Here is a 12,407-nt window from a genome sequence, read left to right on the forward strand (position 1 = left end):
CAGGTCCAAGAGAAAGCAAAACGCAGGACAAGGGGCCAGGAAAAGAAGCCAACTTCCTCCTGCAATGTCCCTCCAGCACCCTCTACTGTCAAAGCTTAATATCGTGTTCACTGAAAATTCAATACACGTTAAGTTGATCAGTTATTATTTGAACATAGGGAGTATAAGAAAATACGTTTGGAGATTACATTAGAGAAAAATGCAGGAACTAGTCCATAAGGAATCTGGTGTATTTAATAAAGTTGTTTAAAAATTTATAATAGATTATACTTGTTCATAGAAACCAATCTGGAAAGCATAAAACAGACAGAAAAAACAAGTTTTTTTAATCCTCCCAGCCTAAAATCATTATGAACATTTTGATAGCATTTGTATTCTTGCTTTTACATTATGATTTAATATGTAAATAAATTTGCTTTTGTCTTCAAAAAAAAAATATCGTGTTTGCTGAATAGGAAAAATATTTAAAACTCTAGTACTGTGGAGCAGGTAAGAGGGTAGAATTGGAGCCGAGAGGCAAAAAACACAAAAAACAAAAAAAAAGTACAAAAAACACAAAAGCACACATACAAACACACACACAACCAAAAGAAAACTGGTACAGTAGTCACCACTCCAGAAGTTCTAGATGTCACAAGATATCACAAACATAGCCCAAAAGTACATGACAAGAGGCTCTATGAGCTATCTAATGCTGCATAACATGTCTCTAAAATTTAGGGGCTGAAGACAATAATAATCACTTATTATCTCTCTTGCTTTCTGTGGGACAGGAATTTGGGCTATCTGGCTGGACAGTTATGGCTCAGGGTCTCTCATCAGGTTGTAGTCAAGATATCAACCAGGGCTGCAAGTTGTCTGAAGGCCTGACTCCAATGTTGACTGGAGGGTGGAGGCCTCACTTCCTCTCCAGAAGAGTTTGTCCATATGGCTGTTTTAGCATCCTTCCAGCATGGCATCTGGCTTCCCTCAGAGTGAGTGGTCCAAAACACCAAGGCAGAAGCAGCATTGTTCTTAATGGTCCAGGCTTGGAAGTCACACACCATCATTTCTGCTATTAATGTGTGGGTCACTAAGGCCAGCCTTGATTCAGTATGGAAGGGGACTACACAGGAGAACACATACCAAGAAATGAAGATCACTGGGGGCTCTCTTGAAGGCCAGTTACCACAGAGGCCACAAATTCAAGAGTTCATTCACAAACCAGAGTTCTCGGATGCTTTTATAACTTTGGCTGCACATTAAGGGAGGTTTTGTAGGCAAGCCGACTAAAACTGTAGATACCATAGAATGTAAGACTGGGAAGGGACCTTAGGAATCAACTTTAACATCTTTATTTCTCTATGAGAAAATGGGGGCTCAGAGAGTATAAATGCCCTGTCCCAAGTTATATAGTGAGGAACCGCAGACCTGCAACTAGAATCCCAGTTTCCTGACCTCTAGTTCTCTCTTCCTAAATTCAAGTGCACGGACAACTGCACTGGAATCACTGTGGAGCTTGATAGAAATACTGATCCCTGGGCCCTCTCCAGATCAAATGAAACAGAATCTCTGCTGGGAGAGACTGCACACTGAGCTGGGGAATCTATCATATTTGTAAAGCTCCACAGGTATGTCTGATGAGCTGTAGCAAATTTGGGAACTACTGCTTTCTACCACCCTGACTGTTACTGAAGCAGTCCAGACACCCAGAGGAGGGAGTGAACTGAGTTTGTGCAGAGGCCCCGTGGAGCCTGATTCCATGTCTGCACTCCCTGGGTGGGCTTTTCTACTGGCTTCCAAGGACCCTTGGGGACCTGCTCTCCTGCTCCCAGAGAGAATGCCTTCTGCTTTGGCCATGTGCATCAGAGTGGCTCACTGCCCCTGCACCGCACTGTGGATTTGTGGACCTGGACCGCGTTGCTGGATATCTTTTTCCAATGAAAAGGATGCTAATATCAAAAAATAATAATCCATATGTCTTTTTATATTCGTGAACATGAAAAATCCCAATTTCACTTTGTAATTTCCTTACCCAGTAACAATTAAGCCACATTCTTGGCTGGCATCCAACTCCTTCCAATTTGGAATTGCTCCTTATCTCTTGCTTCTTTAACCTCCCCAATTGTGTCTGGATTTTGTTCTGTAGAGTATTTGTGTTAATACGAGGAAAACTAACAATAATGATGATGATGATGATAATGACATAATAACAGCCACTCTTCTTACTATGTATCTATTTTTATTTTATTAAAATTTTTTTACATCTTTATTGGAGTATAATTGCTTTACAATGGTGTGTTAGTTTCTGTTTTATAACAAAGTGAATCAGTTATACGTATACATATGTTCCCATATCTCTTCCCTCTTGCATCTCTCTCCCTCCCACCCTCCCTATCCCACCCCTCTAGGTGGTCACAAAGCACAGAGCTGATCTCCCTGTGCTATGCGGCTGCTTCCCACTAGCTATCTATTTTACGTTTGATAGTGTATATATGTCCATGCCACTCTCTCGCTTTGTCACAGCTTACCCTTCCTCCTCCCCATATCCTCAAGTCCATTGTCTAGTAGGTCTGTGTCTTTATTCCTGTCTTACCCCTAGGTTCTTCATGACATTTTTTCCCTTAAATTCCATATATATGTGTTACCATACGGTATTTGTCTTTCTCTTTCTGACTTACTTCACTCTGTATGACAGACTCTAGGTCCATCCACCTCATTACAAATAGCTCAATTTCATTTCTTTTTATGGTTGAGTAATATTCCATTGTATACATGTGCCACATCTTCTTTATTCATTCATCCGATGATGCACACTTAGGTTGTTTCCATCTCCTGGCTATTGTAAATAGAGCTGCAATGAACATTTTGGTACATGACTCTTTTTGAATTATGGTTTTCTCAGGGTATATGCCCAGTAGTGGGATTGCTGGGTCATATGGTAGTTCTATTTGTAGTTTTTAAAGGAAACTCCATACTGTTCTCTATAGTGGCTATACCAATTCACATTCCCACCAGCAGTGCAAGAGGGTTCCCTTTTCTCCACACCCTCTCCAGCATTTATTGTTCCTAGATTTTTTGATGATGGCCATTCTGACTGGTGTGAGATGATATCTCATTGTAGTTTTGAATTGCATTTCTCTAATGATTAATGATGTTGAGCATTCTTTCATGTGTTTGTTGGCAGTCTGTATATCTTCTTTGGAGAAATGTCTATTTAGGTCTTCTGCCCATTTTTGCATTGGGTTGTTCGTTTTTTTTGTTATTGACCTGCATGAGCTGCTTATAAATTTTGGAGATTAATCCTTTGTCAGTTGCTTCATTTGAAAATATTTTCTCCCATTCTGAGGGTTCCCTTTTGGTCTTTTATATGGTTTCCTTTGCTGTGCAAAAGCTTTGAAGTTTCATTAGGACCCATTTGCTTATTTTTGTTTTTATTTCCATTTCTCTAGGAGGTGGGTCAAAAAGGAGCTTGCCGTGATTTATGTCATAGAGTGTTCTGCCTATGTTTTCCTATAAGAGTTTGACAGCTTCTAGCCTTACATTTAGGTCTTTAATCCATCTTGAGCTTATTTTTGTGTATGGTGTTAGGGAGTTATCTAATCTCATACTTTTACATGTACCTGTCCAGTTTTCCCAGCACCACATATTGAAGAGGCTGTCCTTTCTCCACTGTACATTCCTGCCTCCTTATCAAAGATAAGGTGACCATATGTGCGTGGGTTTATCTCTGGGCTTTCTATACTGGTCCATTGATATATATTTCTGTTTTTGTGCCAGTACCATAGTGTCTTGATTACTGTAGCTTTGTAGTATAGTCTGAAGTCAGGGAGCCTGATTCCTCCAGCTCCGTTTTTCGTTCTCAAGATTGCTTTGGGTATTCGGGGTCTTTTGTGTTTCCATACAAATTGTGAAATTTTTTGCTCTAGTTCTGTGAAAAATGCCAGTGGTAGTTTGACAGGGATTGCATTGAATCTGTAGATTGTTTTGGGTAGTAGAGTCATTTTCACAATGTTGATTCTTCCAATCCAAGAACATGGTATATCTCTCCATCTATTTGTATCATCTTTAATTTCTTTCATCAGTGTCTTATAATTTTCTGCATAGAGGTCTTTTATCTCCTTAGGTAGGTTTATTCCTAGATATTTTGTTCTTTTTGTTACAATGGTAAATGGGAGTGTTTTCTTGATTTCACTTTCAGATTTTTCATCATTAGTGTATAGGAATGCCAGAGATTTCTGTGCATTAATTTTGTATCCTGCTACTTTACCAAATTCATTGATTAGCTCTAGTAGTTTTCTCGTAGCATCTTTAGGATTCTCTATGTATAGTATCATGTCATCTGCAAACAGTGACAGCTTTACTTCTTCTTTTCCGATTTGGATTCCTTTTATTTCCTTTTCTTCTCTGATGGCTGTGGCTAAAACTTCCAAAACTATGTTGAATAAGAGTGGTGAGAGTGGGCAACCTTGTCTTGTTCCTGATCTTAGTGGAAATGCTTTCAGTTTTTCACCATTGAGGACGATGTTGGCTGTGGGTTTGTCATATACGGCCTTTATTATGTTGAGGAAAGTTCCCTCTATGCCTACTTTCTGCAGGGTTTTTATCATAAATGGGTGTTGAATTTTGTCGAACGCTTTCTCTGCATCTATTGAGATGACCATATGGTTTTTCTCCTTCAATTTGTTAATATGGTGTATCACATTGATTGATTTGCATATATTGAAGAATCCTTGCATTCCTGGAATAAACCCCACTTGATCATGGTGTATGACCCTTTTAATGTGCTGTTGGATTCTGTTTGCTAGTATTTTGTTGAGGATTTTTGCATCTATCTTCATCAGTGATATTGGCCTGTAGTTTTCTTTCTTTGTGACATCCTTGTCTGGTTTTGGTATCAAGGTGATGGTGGCCTCGTAGAAGGAGTTTGGGAGTGTTCCTCCCTCTGCTATACTTTGGAAGAGTTTGAGAAGGATAGGTGTTAGCTCTTCTCTAAATGTTTGATAGAATTCGCCTGTGAAGCCATCTGGTCTGGGCTTTTGTTTGTTGGAAGATTTTTAATCACAGTTTCAATTTCAGTGCTTGTGATTGGTCTGTTCATATTTTCTATTTCTTCCTGATTCAGTCTTGGCAGGTTGTGCATTTCTAAGAATTTGTCCATTTCTTCCAGGTTGTCCATTTTATTGGCATAGAGTTGCTTGTAGTAATCTCTCATGATCTTTTGTATTTCTGTAGTGTCAGTTGTTACTTCTCTTTTTTCATTTCTAATTCTATTGATTTGAGTCTTCTCTCTTTTTTTCTTGATGAGTCTGGCTATTGATTTATCAATTTTGTTTATCTTCTCAAAGAACCAGCTTTTAGTTTTGTTGATCTTTGCTGTTGTTTCCTTCATTTCTTTTTCATTTATTTCTGATCTGATCTTTATGATTTCTTTCCTTCTGCTAACTTTGGGGTTTTTTTGTTCTTCTTTCTCTCTTACTATGTATCTAATAGCAACTCTACTTACTATGTATCTGACACCATTCTGAGACTTTATCATATTATCTCATTTCTCTCAAAGCCATTGTTCAGAAGGTATTTTGATTCTCATTTTAAAACAAGGAAACCAATGCTCAGGGAAGTTAAGAATGTGCCCAGGGAAGGTCACATTTGGCATAAGGAGTGGAGCCAAGGTTTTATCCAAGCCTGACTACCTCAAGAGCTATACTTTTCACAGCTGTTATCTATTGCCTTTCATGACTAGTTTTCTCAGGATCAACATGGGATGATCAAGAGCAAAGATTTCTCCACCAGAGACCTCATTTTAAAATCTAATTCTGCCCATTTCTAGTTGAGTAACTTGGGGCTAATTATCTAATCTCTGTAATCCTCTTCATCTGTAAAATGAGGACAGTAATTCCCTCCTCATGTGGCTTTAGTACAGTCTTAAGAAGAAAATGCACAGTGCTTTATTAGCACATAGTCAACGTTCAGTTAAGAACAGCTATTTTAATTGCTAACATTTTTATTGGCTTCATTGTACTTTTTTTTTTATAAATTTATTTATTTTTGGCTGAGTTAGGTCTTTGTTGCTGCACACAGGCTTTCTCTAGTTGTGGCGAGCAGGGGCTACTCTTCATTGCGGTGCGTGGGCTTCTCATTGCGGTGACTTCTCTTGTTGCAGAGCATGGGCTCTAGGCATGCGGGCTTCAGTTGTTGTACTCGTGGGTTCTAGAGCACAGGCTCAGTAGTTGTGGTGCATGGGCTTAGTTGCTCCGTGGCATGTGGGATCTTCCTGGACCGGGGATTGAACCAGTGTCCCCTGCATTGACAGGCGGATTCTTAACCACTGAGCCACCAGGGAAGCCCTTCATTGTATTTTTTATTCCATGCAAAATGCCTATTCATTTCTCTTGTAGATTGCATCCCTAACTGCAGACCGATTTCAAGTTCTGGAACCCATTACGCACTGATTTGTATATAATAACAGGGGAGCCTCACAGAAATAACAGGAAAAGAAAATTAATTTCAGAAACAGCAGTCCAAAAAAATACTCAGAGGATATGACAAGTGTGGCATCCTTCCTGGGTTTTTCATTTTCTCTACCTTCAGTTTTTTTAAGGGGTCACTTCTCTCCTGATGATCATATCAGCTGCTTCCCTGTGACAGGCAACGAACTAGTATTTCTGCCAAATGAAAGGAACTCTCTCCCATCTCGGTGACCACTGCTTCTCCTTCTCGCATGCTTTATCTCCTTCACCGAAACTTGCCTGGTCCATAATTTACAGCCTGACTGGCTCCGCAGGAACGGTTGCCTTGAGGCCTTGGAGACCTAACTGTGCGTGTGGGCTCCCCTGTAAGGAGGTCTTGGAAAAATCTATCCCAGCTGCCATGTGGTGACACCTAGTACCGTCTGTGGTGACAGCTGTCAAGGTACCATCTTTTCATCTCTGCCTCTTCCTGAAGCTCAGTCTATCACTTCCAACAGAATACTATGTGCTTAAGCATCTTCTTTCCTGCTGTGGTGGTGTGGTTTTTATGTCTTCTGGGATCATCTTAGAACGTATTTAGGGCTATAATTCTGGGCCCAGAAGAACATAATCTGGTGAGCGGGTGCATAGGTAGGTCTTCATTTAATTAAAAGGGGGGCCCCAATAGCACAGTTATTGTTTACTGCAGGGGGTTTCAGTCTGGAAACCAGGAGTGGGTACAGCAGATCCTAAGCCCACTTCCCTGACTAGCTTTATAGTCCCAGAGAATCACCAATATCCTAGATAAAGCTGTTCACCTCTCAGAGGCAACCTAAAAGGGAAAAGACTGGGTTTTTGTTTGGTTTTCATTTGATCACTTCCCTCAACATTAATTGCTGTTTTCACAAATCTGGATCATTACTAAAAAAAAGTCACCATGTAGAAGTCAATGCGGAACTTACTGGTATCGTAACCAGCCACCGAAGCAGAAGAGAGAGTAAGGAATCAGGTTTGGCAGGGCTGGGGTGGAGGTGGGAGCGGCAGAGGGTGCAGCGGAGGTGGAGCCCCAGTAGGACTTAGAGGAATAGGAAGCAGGATTAGGAGTGCTGACCCCACAGGCTGCACTCGCCGCCTCAGTCCTCCATTCTAGCCCTCATCCTAGGCGGATGAGTGGGACAACGTACCACCTCTATTGGGGTTTGCCTGCTCTAGGTTTTCCAATAAAAGAACTGTGGGCCACTTTGGGGCCAGGAGCACTGAATCCAGGGTGGTAGCCTGTAGGCTACAGTGATGGTTTCTCAAGTGTAGTCTACCTGCTAATTCTACAACTTGCTGGCCTCTCCCAGTTTACAAGTCAGAATCTCTGGGGGAACGTGAAGATCATTCCTAAGTACAATAAAATGTGAGGATCACTGAGAGAGAACATACTGCAAATCCCTAATCCAGGTAAAATTTTCAAGTATCCATTTTGCACAGAATAATGGCCTCCAAAGATGTCACATCCAAAACCCCAGAATGTGTGAATATGTTAAGCTATGCGGTAAAGGGGAATTAAGGTTGCAGATGGAATTAAGGTTGCTAGTCAACTGACATTAAAACAGGGAGAGTATCCTGGATTATCCAAGTGGGCCCAAAGTAATCCCAAGGGTCCTTAAATGAAGAGGGAGGCAAAAGACAAGAGGCACGGAAGGTTATATGAGTATGGAGTCGGCCAGAGTGATGCAATGTAAGAAGGATTCAACTCACTGATGCTGGCTTTGGAGATAGAAAAAGGAGCCATTAGCCAAGGAATGCCAGCACCCTCTAGAAACTGCAAAAGGCAAGGACATGCATTCTCCCCTGGAGCCTCCAGAAGGACCACAGCCCGGCTGACACCTTGATTTTAGGCCAGTGATACCGGTGTTGGACTTCTAACCTCCAGAACTGTGAAATAAAAAATCTGTGTTGTTTAAGCCACTAAATTTGTGCAAAATTTGTACAATAGCAATAGAAAACTAATATAACTCCTATTCATGATAAATGTCTGTATTCATGATAAATGCCTGTATTCAATGATATGGATAGATGTGATATCACAAACCATACAGTATGGTTTCTGAAAGGCATGGAGTTTAAGGGACTTCCAAGAACATGAAGAAAATTTCCACCTGTTAGAAACAGGTCATCTTTCTAGGCTTAATTTATCTCCTCAAGATAGCTGTGCTGGATATTGGGATATTTACTTGGTTGCTTCTGAAGATCCAGTCTCTACTCTGCTCTGTGCCCTGGTAGGCAGATCTCTATGGACCAGACTCCCTTGCCCTTTGTTTTCCAGCTGGGTTCCCCCAATGGGAGGTACCAGCAGGAGAGTCTAGAGGTCACTCAGGTACCAGCCTTGCACGTGTACAACCCTGAGAGTGAGTCTTTCCTTAAATTTTGTGCTCTAGGCACCTTACTTGCCTCACTCAACAGTAACAATGAGGAAGAAATATGTAAGGGGTCCAGGAGAAGCCTTCCCAGAGTGGGTGACAGCCTGAAAACTGCTATGAGCTCCAACTATAAAGTATTTAGAATTCCTCCCCATTTCTTATATGCCTCCTTCCACCCACAACTACCTGGTGAACTGTCAGAGGCTATGGTTGAGAAAGTAGAAAAGAAAAATCAAGAAAATATGATCCAACAGTACCAAGAGAAGCAATTTAGTTCAAGCAATTTACCCAGTCATTACATATGCAATGCTTTTATATGCAAATCACATGCAAATATAAATACTACCCTCCATAGGAGGGTAAACATTTTTTGTTTTCTCTGGCTTCTAACGCAAATTCAATTTGGAAAATAAAAATAGAAAACTACCCTGTGTTGGGATAAAATTTGTTTATGCATCTCACTACCTCTTACAATAACCCCAATAGTATCTATAAGCCTAAAGTAGTTTGTTCCTGCTGAAGAACTGTGTGACCTTGACGTGAGCTAAACAGAATTGCTAAAGTACAAGCATATACGAACTGTGTCTGTATGGATGTGAGAAGGTAAATAGCCCCCTCATCCAGGAAGCCATCCTGGGTCACTGGTCCTCCCCACCCCTCCCCTACAGGCCCACAGAGTGAGTTCAATTCTCTCTCCTCTGTATCCCCACAGAGCACTACTCAGTAAATGGGTATTGGATGCATGAAGGAGTGAGTGTAAGAATGATAATTGGCACAGCAAAATTCATAGACAGAGCAGCCAAATAAGACTACAATTGACTAAATTTAAACAGGCTTAGACATGCATCACCTGTGAACCTCAGGAATCTCCCCACTCCTTGTCCTTCCTTGGCTCCCCAAGGCCCAACCCTGCCCTCAAGTATTTTTAGAACAAAACAACAAAAAGATAGGAAGAAGACTGTGGCAGGAAGAAGGTGGCAGCATTAATATTCTGAACAAGGCTGCAAGGAATTTAAAAGCCGGACCTCCCCCACTAACGTTTGTTTCCTGCACATAAACAGGAACACCACGCAGAGTCACTGCACTTATTTTTAGAAAAAAAATCGAAAAGATTTAAAAGAAAAGCACCCTTAGGTTGGTTGAAGACCAATGTTTCTACCTGAAGCAACAGAGTCAGCTCTTGAGCATCAGTGTCCTGTGAGGGCGCTGTTGCGGGCCTACCTGAGCTGGAAAGAACCAGAAGAAAAGGTTGCTGTTGTAAGTCTTATTCACAGTGATGTAGCCGGAATAACTCGTCAAATTCCATCCTGGGAAAGGAGTCACCGAGCTCAACCGTCTTCCTAGGGGGGGAAAAATATTTACCCGAGGATTAGACAAATAATAAATACGGGGTGAGCCATTCCATCTTGGCCAGACTTCTCCCAGGGGCCAGGTCTGGAATGAAGTGATCAGAAAGGCTACAAGGGGATTGGTATAAAGGTGTTTACTGGTAGCAACTTCCAGCCTGCCCTGGCCAGTTCCACATATTCAAAATTCACCATTTAGCCAAGGGCAAGTGACATTTTAAACCTTTTTCTTTTGGTTCATACCTTATGAACTATAATAAGAATTTTTTTAAGAAGAAAAGAAAATCACCTATCCTTAGCTCCACTCTAAAGAGTAAACCAAGGTGTTCACATGGGGCCACCTGGAAGGCCAAGGCAGGATAAAGTCACCTAACCCCAAAAGGTGGGGCGGGGGTGGGGGGGAGTGAAAGAGAAATAACAGCTAAGGAGCTCTCAGCCTGGAAGAGGCCTGTGTTCTCCACACTCTTCTTGTGGTGAAAGCAAAGGGCCTGCTACTTCCACTAAGGGAAATGGACCAGGCATGTGGGGAGTAAGAATGACTGGGGCCGGCTGGGGAGGGTGGGGAGAGGCAGGCAGTGAGACTATGGGTGATCACGTGGCTACTCAGAAGGAGCCAAATAGGACAAGGAGCAGCTGTAGAGGGCAGAGGTCCTGGTTTTCTAAGGGCAGCAAAAGGACAGGGACAGGGAGGAGGAAAGAGGGAATGCTCAGAGAGGTGAAGCGCCCAGGAGTAAACAATACTACTATCAATAGAACTGGGAACACCTACAAGGCCACTATACCAAGGGCTTTACATTACGTGGTAGGTATAATTATTATCTCCATTTTACAGATGAGAAAGCTGAAGCACAGAGAGGTTAAGTAACTTGCCCGAGGTCACACAGCTAGCAACGGAGAGCTGGGATTTAAACCCAGAAGTCGGGCTGCGGAGTTAGCCCCTGCCCCTACCCTGCTACACTGCATCTCAGCTAGAGAGTTAGTCAAAAGGTATGAGAAGCAGGGAATGGAGGGGGAAGCAGTGATTAGGAAAGGAGTGGAGAAGGGACAGTAAACAGGTAGGAAGCAGGGTGTGGTGGGGAAGTCTGGGTGAAGAAGAGTCCTTTAGGGGGAACAAAGTAAGTGTCCCCAATAAAAACAAAATTGTTCAAGAAAAGCTACTTAAGTCTGAGACTTATTAAGTTGGAGACTGTTTAGTAGACAGTAGGTAAGGAAGCTCGATCCTACTCATGTGCCACCAACTAAAGATGTCTTCAGTGGGGTACCAGAGCCCATGGGCCCTGGAGTGCTAATTGACATCTTTTCCCAACTCGGCGTTCAGTGACAGCACAGACAGGATTCAGGAAGCCATGGTGTCAATGTGGATGCTGATTTGTCCACCCTGGGCTTTGTGTGAGGATCAAATGAAAACATGCATATGACCCTTGAGCACAGAGATGGACATAACATAAGGGCTTAGGCAATGAGAGGGATGATTCTCATTAGCCTGTGGGCCACCCCAAGAATAGCCTAGAAGACTTTGCCTTTTTGGGGCTCAGTCCAGTTCCCCCAGGAAAGATTGTTTATTCCAACCTCTTAACCTCTTCGCCATTCTCTTCCCAATGAGATCTATCCCTCCCCACCAAAAAAAAAAAAAAAAAAAAAAAAAGGCAAAGAACAAAGAAAGATTTTAAGGAAAAGAAAAGGGAGATGTTTTGGGGAAAGTGGTATGTGCCTGCCCTTCCCATCCCCCACCCTTCCCTCTTCCCATCTTTGCTTCCACTCAATTAGCCCACAGAAAGATCACCTCCAGGGCTGGGCAGCCTTTAAAACACTTCTTTTGGCCTTTTTTTTTTTTTTTAATTGAGGAGTAATTGACATACAACATGACATTAGTTTCAGATATATATAACATGATTGAATATTTGTATATGTTGTGAAATGATCACCACAATAAATCCAGTTAACATCTCTCATCACACACAGCTACAAATTTTTTTCTTGTGATGAGGACTTTTAAGCTCTACTCTCTTAGCAACTTTCAAATAGCAAGACAGTATTATTAACTACAGTTACCATGCTGTGCATTACATCCCTGGAACTTATGTCTTTTGTAGCTGGTAGTTTGTACCTAAAACACTTTTGAAATATTTTTCACAAAACTATTAATCTTCTCAAAATCCAACAGAGATCCCCCCCAACAAGGAGGGCAGAGAACCAAAGGCTGAAGCATTGGGAATGAGTGAGAT

At 41.8% G+C, this 12,407-nt stretch overlaps 1 protein-coding gene across 2 annotated transcripts in view; it reads right to left on the reverse strand.

The window, feature by feature from the left end:
- The window catches only part of CPVL (carboxypeptidase vitellogenic like), a 133,099-nt gene that overhangs the window by 103,807 nt on the left and 16,885 nt on the right, over nt 1-12,407 (reverse strand). For both annotated transcript variants that reach the window (XM_079932009.1, XM_079932010.1), the window contains one exon: nt 10,058-10,176. In XM_079932009.1, the coding sequence (XP_079788135.1) occupies nt 10,058-10,176 (119 nt within the window). The remainder of the gene's footprint in view (nt 1-10,057; nt 10,177-12,407) is intronic.

The sequence above is a fragment of the Stenella coeruleoalba genome, assembly GCF_951394435.1.
Source record: "Stenella coeruleoalba genome assembly, chromosome: 9".
Classification (NCBI taxonomy): domain Eukaryota; kingdom Metazoa; phylum Chordata; class Mammalia; order Artiodactyla; family Delphinidae; genus Stenella; species Stenella coeruleoalba.